Consider the following 19,821-nt stretch of genomic DNA (forward strand, 5'->3'; position numbering starts at 1 on the left):
GTATATAAGTGTTATATTTTTGGGCTAAAACTTTGCAATGTGAGTTTTAGGTTATTCCTTTACAATTTAAGTGAGCAAATTGTATATCTCTTAAATTTCCCATTTTAGTAAGGATTTATTTGGAAAATAATATTAATAATATCTTCATTTATGACGATAACATCTAGTATGAACCAAATTTTAAGAAGGCTAAAAAATCCAATATTGACACAATTCAAGTAACACTCATGTTAGTCAGATGATTAGCATCCTTCACCTCTCTCGTGGGTTCGAGTTACTAGCAGAGCTCCTTGGGGTGGGGTAAAAAAAAAAAAAAAATCAAGTAATACTCGTGTGCTGGAGAGTAAAATTGTAACCTCAAACACCCAAATATTGACACATTTCAATATCATCCACGTCACCATATCAACTTCTTCACACATGGGACCCACTAAATGCCACGTAATACACCATATCAAGCATAAAAAGTATTTTTCAAAAAGCTGTATATATCAAATACAGTAGGATGTATTTGAAAACCATAATTAATAACGATAATACTTAGTGTGGACCAAATTTAAAAAGATTAAAAACACGCTTAAAATGAAGTATTTGCCTCCCCTTGAATTATGTTTTATAAATTCGCAATTCAAGTAACACTCATGTGCCCAGGAATAATCAGTACTCCCTCCACACATTTTTATCATTTTCTTTAGCTTTTTACGAGTCAAAACTCATAAACTTTAACTAACATTTTAGGATGTATTTTTTGTCATCATATAATATGATGAAGAATCGCAACTTATAGCATTTTTTCGTATAGTTGCCGAACCTCTAAATTTTAGTTTCGAAATATTGAATTAATATAATTTAATTTAATTTCAAAAATTAGTCAAATTGACTCTTGAGAAGCAAACACTCAGTAGGCGTTTGGACTTGCGATTTGAAACCATGAGATGAAATCCGCGTTTGGACATGCGATTTCATCTCATGAGATGAAATTCCAAATTATCCAAAAAAGCATGATTTGAGATTTCAAATTATTCAAATCATGTCCAAACGGCTCCTCAATATTGACACATTTCAATACCAAAACCATCCACGTCACCATATCAATTTCTTTCTTAATGGTACCACTAAATTCCACGTACTCACCACCAAACTGTCACTTGTCTCCCCATACATATTTTGTCAAAACAGATAATAATAAATTCTTAAAAATAGTCACATATATAACTTTGCTATATATAACTCAAAACCCTAGCTCAACTTTTTTTTTGCCTCCATTTTCATTCCATCAAGAACCCAAAAGTATATTCAGGTTTGTTCTTTGCTATTTTCAGTTACCCTTTTCACTGTTTCTAACATTTCTTTCTTCATTTTTATTTGTTCTTTTTTGGTTTCAGGTTTGTAAAAGTTGAGTAATTTGATTAAGTATGTCGGATGAGGAAAGAGAAGAGAAGGAATTGGATCTAACAAGTCCAGAAGTTGTTACTAAGTATAAATGTGCTGCTGAAATCCTCAACAGTTAATATTCTTCTTTATGTTGTGTTAAAAATAGAATTTTTACATGTTTTTTGGTATACCCCATTTTGATTTTTGGATTGAAAATGGGGTTTATCTCATTCTTTTTTGTCATTTTTTTTTTGTGTTAAAGATAGAATTTTTACATGTTTTCTGTATACCTATTTTGATTCTTGGATTGAAATTTTGTTCCACCAAAAATGGGGTTTCTTTATTGGGGTTATCTGATAGCAAAATCATTGCTAATGTTACCTGCAAGGGTGGCTCACTTGGTTGAGCATGGGGTCTCAGGTTCGAAACCCTCTGCCTACGACAGCAGGGCTAGTGCGGGTTATCTCCCCTGTATGATTTGCGAGCTATTGCACAAGAGCTGGGTTTACCCTGTGCGCACCCGAAGGGTAGCGGCTGCGGGTTCCCATGTCATCAAAAAAATCACTGATAATGTTATGAAATTTGTACAAAAATGTATTCAAATAATGTTGTTACTAAGTATAAATGTGGTGCTGAAATTGTCAATGGTTAATATTCTTCTTTATCTCATTACTTTTTTGTCTTTTTCTATTTTTTTTATTTTTTTTATTTTTTGTGCCTTTGTTGTGTTAAAAATAGAATATTTACATGTTTTTCTGTATACCCCTTTTGGTTTTTGGGTTGAAAATTGTCCCCACGGATATAACTGAAAATCACTGCTAATGTTGCAAGTATTTGTACAAAAAAGTATTCAAATTTTGTAAAAGATGGTAGTAGAAGTAGAAGAACAGTTTGATTCCACAAATATTATTTTATCAACAAAAAATAGAAGATAATAAACAGTTTGGCACCTAAATAGTAACGATATCATATAAAATGGAACAAAGAGGGTATTAAATTTCGACATTTTGCTACGAGGAGCTGTTAAAAATAGAATATTTACATGTTTTCTGTATACCCCTTTTGATTTTTGGATTGAAAATTGTCCCCTTGGTTTCTCTATTTGGGTTATTTTCTTTATCTCATTCGTTTTTTGGTCGTTTTTAGCTTTTTGTGTGTGTTAAAAATGGGATATTTACATGTTTTCTGTATACCTTTTTCGATTTTTGGATTGAAAATTGTCTTCCTGAAAGTGGGGTATCTTATAACTGAAAATTACTGCTAATGTTAATCGTATTTAATAGAATTTACTGGAATCAAACTGTTCTTTTACGAATAGTATTTAAATTATGTAAAAAGTCTAGTAAAAGAACAGTTTGAGTCCATAGTTAATATTCTTCAACCGCTTTTGTTCTGTATCTCATTTTTTTGGGTCATTTTTTTGCTTTTTTGTGTGTTAAGAAAAGAATATTTACATGTTTTTCTGTATATCCGTTTTGATTTTGGACTGAAAATGTTTCCCTCGAAAATGGGGCTTGGGAAAATTACGTTCTATGTCTGCTAGGAAAGAATATATACCCTGTTTAGCCCCTGTGTTTCCTTAATTACCTGGTTTAGCCTAATTTTTCCTTAAACACCTTTTATTCACTTTTATACAAGGTAGACACATTATTTACCGTAAGTATATAATGTTTGTATAATGTTGTATACCGTGTGTATAAGAACTGTTGCGAAACACTATAATGATGCTGCTGAAATCATCAACAGTTAATATTCTTTTTCTCATTAGTTTTTTTGTCATTTCTGCTTTATTGCGCGTTAAATATAGAATAGTTACATGTTTTCTGTATACCCATTTTGATTCTTGGATTGAAATTTGTTCCCCTGAAAATGGGGTTTCTCTATTTTGGGTTATCTGATAGATGAAAATCACTGCTAATGTTATGAACTTTTGTACTAAAAAATAATCAAACTATGTAAAAAGTCTTGTAAAAGAACAGTTTGATTCCATAGTTAATATTCTTCAACCCCTTTTGTTCTTTATCCATTCTTTTTGGTCATTTTTTGCTTTATTGTGTGTTAAAAATAGAATATTTACATGTTTCTATACACCCGTTTTGGTTTGAAAATTGCCCCCCTGAAAATGGGGTTTCTCATTTGGGTTATCCGATAACTGAAAATCACTGCTAATGTTACGAAATTTGTACTAAAGAGAATTCAAACTATGTAAAAGATGGTAGTGAAAGATAAGGTTGATTCCACACATAGTATTTTATCAAAAGAGGAAGAAGAAAATAAACAGTTTAATATCAGTAATTATATCTTTTAAAATAAAACAAAGTGGGTATTAAATTTGGGCAAGTTACACATTTGGCCGGTCGGCCAAAAATAATTACATTTGCTATCAGAATTACAAAAAATATACATTATTTTGTATAAAAAAATGTATATATGTTATGTATAATATACATTAATATACAAAAATTATACATTTGCTGACTATTATTTTGGTGGACGGCTATTTATATCAATTTCTCATTAAATTTTGATATTTTGCTATTGATTCTGCAGAGGCTCTGCAGTTGGTGGTGTTTGAATGCAAACCAAAAGCAAAGATAGTTGATCTTTGTGAAAAAGGAGATGCCTATATCAAAGAGTATGAGCTTTTCTCTTTTTTATGTCTTCGAAATCAGATTTTCTATTTCAGAATTGGTGTTTATGAGTGAATTCTGGTACAGGCAAACAGGCAATATGTACAAGAACGTGAAGAAGAAGATTGAGAGGGGCGTGGCATTCCCGACCTGCATTTCAGTTAACAATACCGTCTGCCATTTTTCTCCACTCTCTAGTGATGAGACAGTATTGGAAGAAGGCGATATGGTGAAGATGTAAGTAATTATGTTGCTCGGACCCTTCACTTTTGCTGCCGCACCCGTGTCCGACACGACACGACACCGACACCGGATTCGTGTCAGATCTGGTCAAATGACATTGGATACTTTGACCAAATCCATGGACCAATCTGAGAAAAAATTTGAGGCTAAATTGAAAGAAACGGAGAGCTCTTGAAGAGTGGACACTTATTGTATCTAGAAGAGTTTCAAGTTAATTAAAAATTAAAATTTAATTATAAATGAAACATAACTATAAAAAATTATTTTTGTTTTTTATTTCTAGGCATAGATTTAGTTATTTTTCTTATAATTTTGAATTATTTTAGCCGAATCTCCGCACCCGTATCCGCACCTAGATCCGTACCCCCGAATCTTAAAATATAGATTATGCCGAATCCGACCTCTAGATCCGTACCCGTATCCGACACTCGACACCGAGTCCGAGCAACATATGTAATAGTTTAGAGCATTTTGAGGTGATTTAAATTCTTGCCATGATTGTGCATGGTAGGAAAGAGAAGTGTAGTTTGTGCGTGAAATTTGGCCGTGAATTAAAAAATAAAGAACTGTTTATAATGTAGTTAATTTATTTTTCTCCAAATCCAGTTCTAATAGAGTTATGCATGGTTTAGTTATTCATGCATTACTTATTCCATCTCCTACCCTTCATAAATAATACATAGATTCCCTCATAACTTATACATGTACTCCCTCCGTCCCAATTTATATGGCACCAATGGACTAGGCACAAAGCTTAAGAAAGAAAGGAAGACTTTTGAAATTTGTGGTCTAAAACAAACCTTAGACTGTTAGACATTTGTGTGGCTATAAATCCTTTAATCAAGGGTGAAAGGGGAATTTTAAAGTTAAGTTGATTCTAGTTATAGAAAGGTGACATTCTTTTGGGGGCAAAGTAAAACAAAGAGTGTGTCACATAAATTGGGACGGAGGGTGTATTAGTTATGCGGGGTCGTAAACTAGTAACCAAACACCGTACTTGATGTGCAGAATTTTATACATAGCAACTGAATACTACCAAACATGGTATTAGTTATGCTGGTTTCAATACACGAATAACTCACTTCTTAGCCAGTGACCTAACGACCCCTTAAGGTTTAATTGTTTAATGCGGATTATGAAGCTGCTTTTTGATAACTTGACTGTCTTTTATATTGTGGAATCAGATAAGCTGTTTGTAAAAGTAAGACATGGTAACTTTTTTTTTTTTTTTTGGCAGTGATATGGGGTGTCATATAGATGGCTTTATTGCTGTAGTTGCTCATACGCATGTGCTCCAGAGAGGACCTGTTACTGGTAGAGCAGCTGATGTAGTTGCGGCTGCTAATACAGCTGCTGAAGTTGCTCTGAGGCTCGTGAGACCAGGAAGGAAGGTAATGTTTAATCTAAATCTTTTTTTATTCTGGCACGCTGGAATATTTGATGTTATATATTGGAGGAATTGGGTAACGTTATATTGCATCAAGTCGAGCTTTTCAAACTTCAGCCATCACCACTTATATAGTTATATGTATAGGACGGTTCGCAATAACAATTATCATTCCCTTATGTAGACTGCATGAGTATCAATGCCGGTCAAGTGCCAGTTGCTAAAGATTAGTTGTGTGTTTTACCTGAAAATATTGTTATCTATCTTATCAAAATGTCGACGGGTGCGTATCGGATCCTTCAAAAGTACTGCATTTATAGCCTTTAGGTGGGCTTGATTAGAAGGAATGTGGTGAATATGTGGGTAGGTCTGTTAAGTGCCGCTTGGAGGATGTTTATTGCCATCTGCCCAGTCTGATAGTGCTAGGAAAGTGGATTTGAAGTTCAAACTTGAGCATCCAAGTGAAATTTGAAGATCAGATCCTAGCTCTAGAAGCATGACCCTTTTGTCTCAAGACTTGGAAAACAGATCATTTAGTTGAATGCCTAATCCCTTAGTAGTCATTAAGTGGTGGTTACTTATAACAATATGATCATGTTTTAGAATTGTGAATTTGTTTCTTAAAAATAGAAGTGTATCAATGCAGATTTAGCTAAAGATAGGACACAATGGATGAAAAAGATCCATATAGGTGATATCTACTACTTATGGATAGGTTTAGACCCCTTAGAGAGCTTCTAATATTATTATTTAGCTATTTATTATTATTACTGCCTCCGGATCAAAAAAAGAGTCCACTTGCACACCCCTTAAGAAAATACTAACTCCTAGACAAAAATAGGTAATTTGACTAAACTACCCCTGATTAAATAAGCATTGGAATTTGATCATATAACACTTAATAGGGGCAAATATGGAAAAGCAAGGTTAATTCTTTCTTGATTTGCCTTGTGGACTCTTTTTTTGATCCAAGAAAAAAAGGCTAAGTGGACTCTTTTTTTGATCCGGAGGGAGTATTATTTTATATATGTATATAGCTTATTTTTTACTTTTATTTTATTTAGTATTATGATGATAAGAAATGAGTTTAAATGAAGTGGGGATTCATATAGTCAACCCCAACTTGTTTGAGACTGCTATCGTCTCCTTCTAGTGGCCTCAATATGCTGTTTGAGTTAATTATTGATGCCTTGGTCTTGTTTGAGTGTTTTGAAAATGCTAAATAGGTGGATTTATATTCAAGATTAATGACAGCTTGCCGTTTATCTTATGCTTGTTGTTTTGACAGTTCATCCCAATAGTTCTTTTCTAGCTACTGTTGTTATAGCTACTAGTTTCTGTAGATATTTTTTGCTCAGTTTCTTTGACGTTGCAGAACTCGGATGTAACAGAAGCTATTCAGAAAGTTGCTGCAGCATATGACTGCAAGATCGTTGAAGGTGTTTTGAGCCATCAAATGAAGCAGTTTGTGATTGATGGAAACAAAGTTGTCTTAAGTGTGTCCAATCCTGATACCAGAGTAGACGATGCAGAGTTTGAGGAGAATGAGGTCTATTCAATTGACATTGTTACAAGCACCGGTGAAGGAAAGGTAAAATGTTGAAACTTTTGATGCCTGACAATTACATGGACACCAAATCTTATTAATTGAAAAAGGTCTTTTCTCATTTTTGGCCCGTCGGCCAAAATTATTCACGGGTGTTGGCCAAAATATACAAAACATATACACTTATTATGTATATTATATGTATATTTATGTATACGTACATTCGTGTATACAATATGAATATTATATGTATATTTATACTTGATATAACAAACCTATACATTTGCAGGCTAATTTTTTGAGCAGTCCAAAATTGTAATTATACCATTGAAAATCTCACAAATATTTACTTTCTTGTGCCCTTCAAAATTTCACAGCCAAAATTGTTGGACGAGAAACAAACAACCATCTACAAGAGAGCTGTAGATAAAAGCTACAACCTGAAGATGAAAGCATCGAGGTTTATCTTCAGCGAAATCAGTCAGAAGTTCCCTATCATGCCATTTACAGCAAGGTTGTCATGATTTTCAATGTTTTCTTTTTTAACTATTTGTGCTGTAGTAAGTATAGTTGTTTTATCATGCTGTATCCTTGTTCTTCGTAACAGGGATTTGGAGGAGAAAAGAGCTCGTTTGGGACTAGTCGAATGTGTTAACCATGAACTTTTGCAGCCATATCCTGTTCTACATGAGAAACCTGGTCCGTAATATTTTAGCGCCCTGTTCTACGCCATAACATGTGATTATTTCTTATTATGTATACAAAATATACAAAATATATTATGTATATTTATATTTAAAATACAAATACTATATATTTACTGGCTATTATTCTTTTGAGCGGTCCAAAAATGTGATTATCTCTTATTTTTCTGTATTCTCATAGAAATGCCATATTCCAGCTAACGTCCCTTGTATTTACAAACTTTTTCTTGTAACGAAATGCAGGTGATTTGGTTGCTCACATAAAATTCACAGTGCTATTGATGCCTAACGGGTCAGATAGGATCACATCTCATGCTCTCCAGGAGCTGACACCTGCGAAGACAATAGACAACGAACCTGAAATCAAGACCTGGCTAGCCCTGCCTGTAAAGACCAAGAAGAAAGGCGGCGGGAAGAAAAAGAAAGGTAAGTTGAAAAGCATTTGAAAAATAACTGAAGTAATGCAGTGTTTAAGTTTTCGTAACACAAGCATGTTGTTGGAGATAAATGTAGTAGTAATATTTGACAACGTGACTGTAATTGCTTTTTATGTAAGAAAAATACCTATGTAGGTGATATCAGTTAGTTGGGATTGAGTTTTGTTCGTTTTAGTGTGTTAATTTAGGTCTAATATTTTCTAGGAATCTTTTAGTCTTGTCAGAAACTTATATGCCAGCAGATAATGTAGAGAACGTTTCTAGTGCTTTTTTTATTTTTTAATTGAGTTAATAGCACTTTTTTGAACAGTTAGTTGATAGCACTTTATCATTAAGTGTTGGAGTAACCGTTACTTCATATTTGACATTAATATTATTCATAAATAGTCCAAATGTAACATATTGTCTACATGAAAGGACCAAAATGCACACTTTAATTAATTGAAGGTTAAATATGTTGAGTCGTATATCAGAAGGATCAAAAGTAGAATATACCAATAACTTGGTGACCAAAATTGCTATTGTCCCTTTTTAATTTATTTTACATAATATTCATTCGAGAGATGAATTAGAATGGAGTGACATGGGCGGTGAAGATTTCTAGGAACATTGGATTATATACAACCTCGTGAACATTACAACCAATCAGACTCTTCATATAACTGATCTTTACTGCTTAGGATTAAGGTGTTCTTGTAGTGGCCGATCGATAATTCTTTGAATTCTCATGATCACTGATTCACTATCCTTTTGACTAGCAGGCAAGAAAAGTGAGAAAGAAGAGTCATCTCAAGCTGAGCCTATGGAAGGAGAATCAAGTGTTGCTGATTCTTGATAAGTTGATGGTGCTTGATTGATTCAATTCCAAGAACTATTTGGTTTCTCATTGTTATTTGATATGGGATTATTGAGGTGGTTTTGGATCTTTCTTGCGGCCTTTTTGCTATACAAGATGGGCATGGACAGTTGTTGTCCTTATACTGAGACTTTTGTCATGTTAAAATTATCCAGTGGGGTTTCCAATTTTCTAATGCTTTTATTATCCAAAGCTTCGATAGGTGTGCTGTACTCTTCTCACTTTCGAAGTAGGATGCACGAGGGTTGCGTGTGGTCTGGTGGTCGATGAAGGAAAGAGAATTATGAGGTTTAAAGATAAAACTCTAGTGGAAGCAAAACTCACAAGATGATTTTTCCCCATTTGTTACTTTAGTGGACATAGTTATCTGGTACCCGATGAAATAATTGAGATGCGCGCAAGCTATGACATAACAAAAGAAACAAGGATAGATGAGAGTTTTGTGATATATTATGGTGCCATTGTTTTATCAAAGTGAATGAACTAGAGAGCACTTTTTCAAATGAGTTATTAATTTGACAACTGAGAAGAAAAGATGGCATGAACTTCAACACGCATTAATCTCCATTACTTTCTTGATCTGTTACATTATTGGTCCCTAACACAGTTCGGGATCCATACTTATTTTGGGTTCATTTATTAGTTAGATCTTTTGATTCAGTTGGTGGTCATGATGCTTGGCTAAACACGTTTAATTTGTAGTTAATTGAAATGTATTTTGCTTGCTTCTAATGTTCATGTATTAATGGGTTCATACAGCTAAACTACATAATCGTCCCTGTTTTCCTAAGTTGATACTTACTCATCACTCTTAAGGTCAAGATTAAAAGTCTAACTAGTAATCATAAGTGTAGGGGACACATCTTTTCCTAATAAAACAGTGAAGGATATTTCATTAAGTTGTAAAATAACTAGAACATAATACATCCAATGTGAAAAAAAAAAATGAATCTCATAATTATAATCAATCGAAAAGTGTGAAAAAAAGTGTAATTTTCCCGCAAGAGTGTGTTAATTGATACTGTTTGAATAAAGGTGATTCCATCACTACATACTCTTTAGTTTCTTTCGCTTTTAAACATGATTTCTACATTCATAACTAAGTTAATTATGCTTATATTTATGAAACAATAACAATAATAATAATAATAATAATATTTTTTTAAAGACGTGACCAAATAGTTAATGATGTAAAAAATAATTATGAGGTTTCAGATTTCAATTTCAATAATTGATGCTCCATGAAATAGTTTATGTGAAAATTGGCCCAAACACCTTCGCACAGAATAATGGAGTTGTAATTTGATCCTAGTAGGTCTGTTTATTATCAAAAAACAATAATTTGATCCTAGTATTTGAACCAAGTGTATTTATTTAGTAAAAGAAAAGGGCATCCGGTGCACTAAGCTCCCTCTATGCGCAGGATTCGGAAAAGAGCCGGACCACAAGGGTCTATTATAGACAACCTTACCTCGCATTTCTGTAAGAGGCTGTTTTCACGGCTCGAACTCCTGACCTCCCGGTTACATGGAGACAACTTTATCAGTTACGTCAAGGTTCAACTAAGAATATTTATTAATGCTAAATAAAAACCTATTCAAACCCATCAAAAACTCCTACTCCCTCCGTCCCATAATAAGTGTCACCTTAGCTAAAAAAAATTATCTAATAATACATGTCACCTTAGAAAATCAAGATATAAATTAACTTATTTTTTTCAACTCTACCCTTAGATAAAAATTAACAAGTTAAAGTAACATCTAAATGATATTGGTATTGTTGGATTCTCAATATTAAAAGAGTACTACTTGTGCATGCTCTAATCAAGAAGAAAAAGTAATTTGTCTTTATTATATAAATGCAATTTAATATGTATATTTTTTTGCTAAAGTAACACTTATTATGAGACGGGGCGAGTAGTATATAAACCCTTGGTCCTTCAACATTCTTCCACTGATATTCATACCTCTGCTGTATTATTTCACTCCCTCTGTATTTCTCATCTAAATACAATGGCAAGCACTGAGCCTACACACGAACACAGGGAAAAGGAGGACGTAGAAGAAGCTACCGGAGCAGATGACGAAGATACAGGAGCTGAGGTGGCTCCAATTGTTCAACTCGAACAAGTTGCTGTATCTACAGGCGAAGAAAACGAAAATCCCATCATTGATTTGTAATTATTTCTGTACTCCTCTCATATTACTCTTTATTACTGTTACTGTCTGCTGCTTCTTGTACTTCAATTAGCCAGAGGCAGTGGCAGAGCCAGAATTTTCACGCTTAAAATATAAAAGAGTAAACCTACGAAGAAGCCTAAGGGGTTTCAACATCTAGTATGTGTATATAAAAAATGATTTTAACCATGTATAAATAGTGTTTTTTTCCTCTGAAGGGAAGGGGGTTTTGGATCTTGGCCCTATGTGGCTCCGCCCTTGGCCAGGGGCGAATCTAGAATTTTTAGGACATGGGTGTATTACTAAAGGGGAGAAAAAAAAAAAGTATCAAGTGGGAATCGATCCCTAATCCTTTATTAGCTAAATAACTTAGAATTCAACCAAGTGCACAATGGGTGCCAGGAGTGGCGGATTCAGGATTTTCACCGAGGGCGGTTTGAAAAATAAAAATGTAGTGCCTGAAGTTTGAACTCGGAACCTCAAGGGTGAATTTTGAAATCCCTAAACCACTGAACCAACCCCTACTCTTGTGGTCAGGGTATTCAAAATCTATATATGTACATAAAAATACAAAAATACCTTGTATATACGGTGTAATTTTTTCCAATGGTGTTTGGGAGAATACCCTCAGGGGGCTTTAGATCTGCCCCTGGGTGCCAGACAACAATATTAGATCAATTCTAGAAAATATTGTACATAGCCCCATATTTTTAACCTAAATTTGCCCCTGCGATTAGCGTATTATTTTGTTGTAGTCACTGTTCAGAATGTTATGTCATGCTTTCCGTAGTGTTTTGCCATGTCTTGTTCATTTCCACTACTTCATTTTCCGATTTACTTTGAACTGTTTTTCCTCGTATTACTGTTAGTTGCTTGTTACTTCATCTGATTATAGTGTTTAATCAGTGACTCAATTGATCAAATCTGTTAATTTCAAGGGATAAGGGCCAAAATACCGCTGAACTATTTGAAATAGGTCAGATTTACCCTCTGTTATGTTTTTACCATGTTATGTTTTTACCTCAAATTGCCCTCCAACCAGCCAAACTAGCACAAAAATACCCTTCCTACTAACTGTCTCTCCAAAATAAGAGAAAATAGACCAATTTTGCCCTTGGTCTATTCGAAATGGGGCAATTTCGAATTGTACTCTCAGGAGGATTCAGGTTGTTGAAGTTTTATGGGTTCATATAACAACCTCAGTTAAAATACAATAATATCTAGGTTCACAGTCGAATATTTATGAATGTTTAGTGTATTTTATAATAATGTGTATATATATATATAGGTCTGGACAAAAAGACTGGATTCCTCTAAACACGTATGTTGTACTCTAGGTTCGCCTTCGAAGTACAATTCAAGTTGGTAACCCAATTGTGCAAATATGTCTGTTTTAAATATTCACTTCGTATTAAAAGAATGATGGATTACAAGTGTTACTGCAGTTAGTTCTGTAATTATTGTGGATCACGTATGTTTTAAATATTTACTTGTGAATCTCCTTATTGCCTATACATTAATCCAATTATAGGGTTAATTAATAACCCAATTGTTCAAAGTTGTTATAAATACCCCCAACGAGTAGTGAGTTCGGAATACGCAAATCGTTTACCTGTAACAATTCAATACCGAGGCCGAATACACTTTGAATTTGATAAATGCATTGCTTGTGACGTATGTGTGCGTGTGTGTCCTATAGGTTTACCCGTTGTTGGTTGGAAGTTGGAAACTGATATTCGAAAGAAACGACTGCTTAATTCTGTATTGATTTTGGAATCTGTATATTTTGTGTTAATTGCGTTGAGTATTGCCCAACAAATTGTTTATCAATGACCGAAGAATATGAATTTTCTACCTATGAAGTTAATTGTCAGTCAAATCTGTTTATTGCATGCCCCCAGTGATACAATTCTAGGGTTAACTAATAACCTAATTGTTCAAATCTGTTGTCTTAAATACTCCCTCCGTATGGAGGTTTTAGAGCACGAGCATCAATACAGTTAATTTTCTGTGATTATCTGTTCATCGCTTGTCCGTTGATCAAATTCTAGGGTTAACTAATAATGCGTTTTTTTTTTCTTATCTGTCGGTTTTTTAAAGACGATGACAGGTTCAGAGTAGGAGTATTGATGCAGTTAATTTCTTGTGTGATTTCGGATATGATTTTCTTATAATTTGAAATAAAATTTGCAGGAAAGCCAAGCTTTATAGGTTTGATAAAGATGGGAATCAGTGGAAAGAGAGAGGTGCTGGAACTGTGAAGCTATTGAAGCATAAGGAAACCGGCAAAGTTCGCCTTGTTATGCGCCAATCCAAGACCCTTAAGATCTGCGCCAACCACCTTGGTCTGTTTTTTCAAAAAAGAATCTCCTTAATATATCAATTTTTCATGTCAACTCCTGCTCGAGAATCTTATCAAGAGTAAAGTAAGAATTTTAAAATTAAGGAGTTTCTAAGTACATAAAAGGACTGTCAATCCTTTTCTGAATTGACCAAAAAGGAAAGAGTGTCATATATAGAGCAATGGTAGAAGTATTAAATAATTATACTCCTATATCTCTAAAAGGATGACAAGAGATGGCACCTTGGTACTAGTATAGCTTTAATGTAATGGAGACTAACATGTTTTTTGCTTCAAAAGCCCTCTGGCTTTTGCTTGTGTATTATGGCACCTTCCAGTTGCCCTATATCAATGACATCGTCTTACTTCATCAAAAAAAAAAAAAAACAAAAAAAAAGGATGACGAGATTTTGGAGTACGAGCATCAAGAATCTAATTTCAGTGTAAAGTAAGATATAGATTTCTCAACCTTTTTGAAATTAGATTTACCCATCTTATAATCTATTGACTGATTGTCCTGTCAGCAGGAGTAGTTTGAGTTAAGGAGAGAGTTTGTATGTTTGTATAAAGATATGTGATTTAGGGAATCTCAAGTTTTGACCGCTAATTTGTCAACGAAAAAATATCTGAGTATTCTAATGAAACATGTTCGAATGAAGTAGAATGAATATAGAGGATCTTTATAGCAGAACCTAATTAGTTTGTGGGGTAGTAACTTTTGTCCTATTCTCATTAGGAAGTATTGGTAATTAAGTTGTCAGTTATTTGCTTGGGTGATCTGACATTTAGTTTCACTTTTTCTCATCTGTTTTTGGGTTTATCTTTTCTTGATGAGTATATGTTTTTCGATGTATGATCCAGTTCTCCCAACGATGACGGTTCAGGAACATGCTGGAAATGAGAAGTCTTGCGTGTGGCATGCACCCGATTTTGCTGATGGTGAACTGAAAGATGAGCTTTTTTGCATCAGATTTGCATCTATTGAGAGTGAGTAATCTCAATTCTGTATCACTATCTTTATCTACTTGTCTCTAAGTTTTCTGGCTAGTTAGATGGTGGTCTAGCGAACTAGTGAAGGAATGCGTGATACTTTCTCATTCATCAATGCTTTGTCTACCTTGTTAGTTGCATAAGAATAGTAACTTTCTTTATCACTATCAATCTAGAGGAGTTATCAGAATTGGATGTTTTTCTATGCTGGCAGTCAACCTTCTGCAATCCTTAACTTTTATCCATGTCTAGGATTGACTGTGCTTTACATATGCAGTTGCTTCCCTTTTTCTCTAGGGTGGGGGTTGGGGGTGTAAATATATGCAGTAGCTTCCTTTATCTCTAGATGTTGCAAAATCAGCCATTTTATGTGTGAATAAATTCTAGTTCTGCATATCTGTATCATTTTATGGCAATATTCCATATTAGTAACATCTTTTTCAGTTAAAGTATCTTGGTGTATCATCAAACAAATTTTAGAACTTTTGCAGTTGACCTTACCAGTGAATTGTGCTGGATTTCAGATGTCCCAGAATGGCATGTGTCTCAGTCACTTCTCAAGTTCTGATGGGTCATAATTTTCATTCCAACGTTAATTCCCCCCCTTGCCATATTTTACCTATTGTTAGTTTGATCGTTTCACTCTTGAAACAAAGTCAGGCTTGGCTATGCTGTAACTAAAGCCTATATTCGCAAATGCGCGTGTGTGTCTACTCTGATGAAATTTTAATAAGGGTAGAGGGAATGTTATCAGAGGGAAAAACTGTTTGTAAACCTTAAGAGAATTTGTTGTAATTGTTTCTGAAAAAATAATCCTTTTCCTTTTACTGTTTTACACTGAATTGACACTGATCTTGAGCCTGCCTCAAATTCAGCAATTTTAACCATTATTTAGATGCAACTAGGAACTTTCTGTAATTTGTTACCTTTTACCTCTCTGGCATTGTTTTGGTTTTATGGGCCATAATACCAACAAACTATAGTGAGGTACTGTGGATGGGATTGTAATGTCTGTGTCCTTTTTTTGGGATAGATGGTGAGAAAAGTCTCTTCAAGCTACCTGTGGCAAATTGTTGAACTTCTATGGCGGACTTGAAGTTTTTAGTCCTAAAATATGAAATTGCATAAATAGATGTACTCAAATGTACAATGTTAAGCGCTGATGACTGATTATCCAAAATGCTAGAATCATTAGTGCACCCAAAGCTTAGTCTTTGCTTGATTGAGATTCTTGAGAATATCTGTGTCATGTTTTCTTTGTTGAGGTCTCTGTTGGCAACTGGCGTCTAGAGAAAACTGAGCTTGGACTTGGCGATGGAATCGAAATATATCTCCATGGCTATGGTAGTGAAATATCATGGACAATAATATATGTTATGAGTAATATTATATATATATATATATTTTTTTTTTTTTGGTGAAATAGGCTTTTTGGTGGGCTTGATGAATGTTTTTGGATTATAAGGTGTGGAATGCACTCTGGTCGAGTGTGAAGATAACCTTATGATTCATTAGGGGTCTGTATTAAGCTGATTGTATTATGCATCAGCTGCATATTTGCATTGTGGGGTTGGAGTTACAGTATTCGACCTTTATATGATTATAAAATTGTCGACCTTTCGTGTGAGAAAGGTCCAACTAGTGTCCTGACATCAATTTTAACACCATTGCTCTGTTATTTTCCCCTTTCTCTTGTCCGGAATGATTATTCATCTGATATATTTTTCTACTTAGATTGCAAATCCTTCATGGAGACGTTTCAAGAGGTTGCTGAATCACAAAAGAAACAGGAAACTGAAGATGGATCTACCGCTGCCGGATTGCTTGAGAAGTTAACTGTTGAAGATAAAAAGTCAGAAGAGAAAAGCGAGGATAAAACCAGGGAAGGGGATGTTAAGGAGGAGAAAGCTGAAGACAAAACCAAGGAAGGGGATGGTAAGGAGGAGAAAGCCGAAGACAAGGATGCAGAGAAAAAGGATGAAAGTGCTTCAGCTTGAGGAGGATGCATGCGATTTTCAAGGCTCAAAATGCCATTTCTGTGCCAACCAATTTGGGTGTGTTGTTGGTCAAGTGCAAGAGGTGGTTAAAGGGATTCTCCTTTGTTTTTATCTTGAGGTGGGGTTATTGGTACTGGGAATTGTTTGGTTTTATTAGTCTATCATTCAGGGGTGTTTATGTTTGGAGAAACTTTTGAGTCTCGCTTTTAAGGCCGGGTCCTGTATTCTGGTTAGGATATTTTCTGGGTGGTGTAACTATCGGCGTTGCTAGTAGTATTATTTTGTGTATGCAATGGACTTTGCACTGAGTCATGCTTCAAGTTCTGAGTTTTTTTTCTGTGAAGGCGTCAGTTTGATTTCATGGCTGGGGACAATTTTTGGTGCTGCTAGCTATGCTAGTGCATCATTGTTTGATGTGTTCACATTTGTGTTTCTTTGGACATATCCTTCTCAATCTCATTTCAAATAATGGCATGCTCAATTCTTGATTTACAACTGCATCTCCAGAACCAGTGGAGACTGAGATAATGATCACATCACATACAATAGTGTGCTTTTCTTCAACTGTGAAGGCCCCTTGGGCTTTGGTTTAGTGGTGAGAGTACAACGTGTGATGTGCGGTTAGTTGGATGTTAGTCATCGGATGTTATGAGTTTTATTCTAGAACCAAAAGTCTAGTACTCCCTCCGGTACAAAATAAGTATTCACTTAGTCTTTTTCACACCTCTTAAAAAAATACTAATTCTTATAAAAAGTAATAAGTATTTTGATTAAACTATCCTTAGTTAATAAGATTCTTGTTTATTTATTGCCTCGAGTAAATAGGGGCATATCTGGAAAATTAAAGTTAATTCTTCTTGATTAGATAAGCGGAAACTTATTTTGAATCAAAATAGAAAGGCTAAGTGGACACTTATTTTGAACCAAAATAAAAAGGCTAAGTGAACACTAATTTTGAACCGGACGGAGTATTTAAGTGGAGAATGATAGAAGATGGTAAATAGTGAACAATGCATCAATTAGTTCTCAGTATCTCTCGGTTATAAACAGAAACATAAATAAGAAAAAAGAGAGCATAGAATGTGCTGAACCTTCCTTCAGCAGCACTTTTCTTGTTTTGATCACTAAAGCAGAGGTCGGATCTAAGGCTAAATTTATGGATTCAGTGTTGACTGGAATAATATAAACATATCTATAAAATATAGGGAAAAGGATTAAAAAATTTGCCACTATACTATATGAAATATCTTAATTTTATTTTGTATTATATTTTGGTGGCATTCATACTGTTACCTAATTAGCAAATCGTATTGTATTTTTTTGTTGATTCTAACAGAGCTCCAACCTGAAGTTAATGAGCATAAAGTTGGATCATATATTGTCAACACATAGAGGAGTAATTTGCAACCCTTTCTACTTAAAAAGTATTTTGAAATGTACGTAGAATCAATTCAGTTCATGCTAGAACCAATAAACCATAACAAGTATATACGAGACAATTGCTAATAGTAGGTGTATGAATCACACCATAGTATAATGAAGAATAAACTCAAACTATTTAGTATATATAGTGAAGGAATAAATTCGAAGCTCTTTTTATATGTACATACATATTATAAGATTACACTCGTTCTGATCCTGCTTACACTAAATCATGGATTCACATTTGTCACTAAGGACAGGAGCTCGGCAAATAGGACATGTTAAATGTGAATACAACCACATATCAATACACTCGACATGAAATGCATGGCTACACTTAGGTAAATTCCTGCAAACATCTTCATCTTCAAATAAACTCAAACATATAATACATTCCAACCCACGTTCTTCCTGCTTCTCATAATTTTCTTCTTTGTACACAAACAAAGGGATTGAAGAAATCGTCGATTTTTCGAGACCCTTTGTTGGAGAACTAGCAAAGTTAGTATCAACAATGAAGGAATGAAAATTATGAAAAGGAGCACTCCTATGGCGAGCTTGGACTAGGAACCACTTGGCATAAATGTGAAGAAGTAAAATAAAGAGAATTACTAAAAGAAGTGATATGATTGCTGCTAGCATTAAGTTGCTGTTATAAGATAAGATATTATGGATGATGTTCTTTAGAGGATTGGAAGTAATTTGTGTCAAGGAGCTATGGACTTGGAATGGTGGTGGTGATGGAGGAAGAGAAGAAGAAGTGAACATTTTGGTTGATCTAAATGATGGGTGTTGAGTAGTGAAACCAAAGAGTGGTTTTAAAGTAGATAAATATTTCTTGGTAAGTATATATGGTAAAGAGTTATGAATAAAAAATTGCATTAAAATCCCTTATGAAAGAAACTTCCTTTCTTTTTTTTTTTTGGTTTCCTACACGAGTGTTGACAAAGGTGATTATGTAATGAGTAGGGCTTAAACCTGAGACCTTTAGTTAGGGATAAAAGAGTACTTACTACTCCACCACATAACTTTGTTGGTAGTATAAAATTATCCTTTAATTAGTTGGTTTTTCGTTTTCGATATATTTTATACTACAATTTTGGTGTTATTATATACGGAGAACTTTATAATGTAACGACCCAAATATCTGCCCCCAAAAAAAGTATATATGAACTAAATAATCAAGTGATTGCCATTAATAGTTTTTGTCAACAAATGACAAATATTTCAAGTATTACAATCTTTGCATTTTAGTGTATACTTTTGTCCGCAATCCATTGGTCTCCTTAAACTACTCTCTCCGTTCCTAAATAAATAGTGTTTTAAAAAGCATTTCAAAAAAATTGATCTTATTCTTTAAAAATTCTTATTTACATAATCATGAATCTTTAAAAAGAAAGAAGTTTAAAAAAAAATTAATCTTATTCTTCTAAAAGTGAACAACTTCTTAAGAGATATGCCTAAATTAAAACTATCACTTATTATAAAACGGAGGAAAGACTACTCCACTATTTATGTGAAAGAGCTATCTCTCGTTCAGCTTTCACATTCAGAAGGTCAAACAAGTCAGAAAGAGACTAATGCATGAAAAAGAGAGCAAAGCACATGGAAAGGATAATTAGGGGCCTGAAATAAAGGTCTCGTGAAGGCGACGGCAGGCATAGCCTTATAGGTGACTGTGCAAATGACTATGTATATATTTCCTTGGGTCCACTTT

At 34.1% G+C, this 19,821-nt stretch overlaps 2 protein-coding genes across 3 annotated transcripts; both read left to right on the plus strand.

Moving 5' to 3' along the window:
- Positions 1-1,160: 1,160 nt before the first annotated feature.
- On the plus strand, positions 1,161-9,373 carry LOC132050473 (ERBB-3 BINDING PROTEIN 1-like). 2 transcript variants are annotated; one of them, XM_059441726.1, is made up of 10 exons: positions 1,161-1,288; positions 1,386-1,506; positions 3,925-4,009; positions 4,092-4,241; positions 5,485-5,638; positions 7,010-7,225; positions 7,558-7,694; positions 7,788-7,879; positions 8,128-8,310; positions 9,083-9,373. In XM_059441726.1, the coding sequence occupies exons 2-10, from the start codon at positions 1,416-1,418 to the stop codon at positions 9,154-9,156; spliced, it is 1,182 nt and encodes a 393-aa protein (XP_059297709.1). In that variant the 5' UTR covers positions 1,161-1,288; positions 1,386-1,415; the 3' UTR covers positions 9,157-9,373. The 2 variants fall into 2 exon arrangements, with proteins under 2 accessions (XP_059297709.1, XP_059297710.1); XM_059441727.1 differs by having other exon boundaries at positions 1,184-1,300.
- Positions 9,374-11,153: 1,780 nt separating this feature from the next.
- On the plus strand, positions 11,154-17,159 carry LOC132050475 (ran-binding protein 1 homolog a-like). The gene is made up of 4 exons (XM_059441728.1): positions 11,154-11,353; positions 13,548-13,699; positions 14,557-14,682; positions 16,420-17,159. The coding sequence occupies exons 1-4, from the start codon at positions 11,190-11,192 to the stop codon at positions 16,680-16,682; spliced, it is 705 nt and encodes a 234-aa protein (XP_059297711.1). The 5' UTR covers positions 11,154-11,189; the 3' UTR covers positions 16,683-17,159.
- The last annotated feature ends 2,662 nt before the right edge of the window (positions 17,160-19,821 follow it).

Source organism: Lycium ferocissimum, chromosome 3 (genome assembly GCF_029784015.1).
Source record: "Lycium ferocissimum isolate CSIRO_LF1 chromosome 3, AGI_CSIRO_Lferr_CH_V1, whole genome shotgun sequence".
NCBI lineage: Eukaryota > Viridiplantae > Streptophyta > Magnoliopsida > Solanales > Solanaceae > Lycium > Lycium ferocissimum.

Coding starts and splice junctions, on each gene's coding strand:
- LOC132050473 (XM_059441726.1), top strand. CDS start 1,416: ATGTCGGATGAGGAAAGAGAAGAGAAGGAATTGGATCTAACAAGTCCA. Junction 4,242..5,484: donor GAAGGCGATATGGTGAAGAT/GTAAGTAATTAT, acceptor TTTTTTTGGCAG/TGATATGGGGTGTCATATAG. Junction 5,639..7,009: donor TCGTGAGACCAGGAAGGAAG/GTAATGTTTAAT, acceptor TTGACGTTGCAG/AACTCGGATGTAACAGAAGC.
- LOC132050475 (XM_059441728.1), top strand. CDS start 11,190: ATGGCAAGCACTGAGCCTACACACGAACACAGGGAAAAGGAGGACGTA. Junction 13,700..14,556: donor GATCTGCGCCAACCACCTTG/GTCTGTTTTTTC, acceptor TGTATGATCCAG/TTCTCCCAACGATGACGGTT. Junction 14,683..16,419: donor CAGATTTGCATCTATTGAGA/GTGAGTAATCTC, acceptor TTTTCTACTTAG/ATTGCAAATCCTTCATGGAG.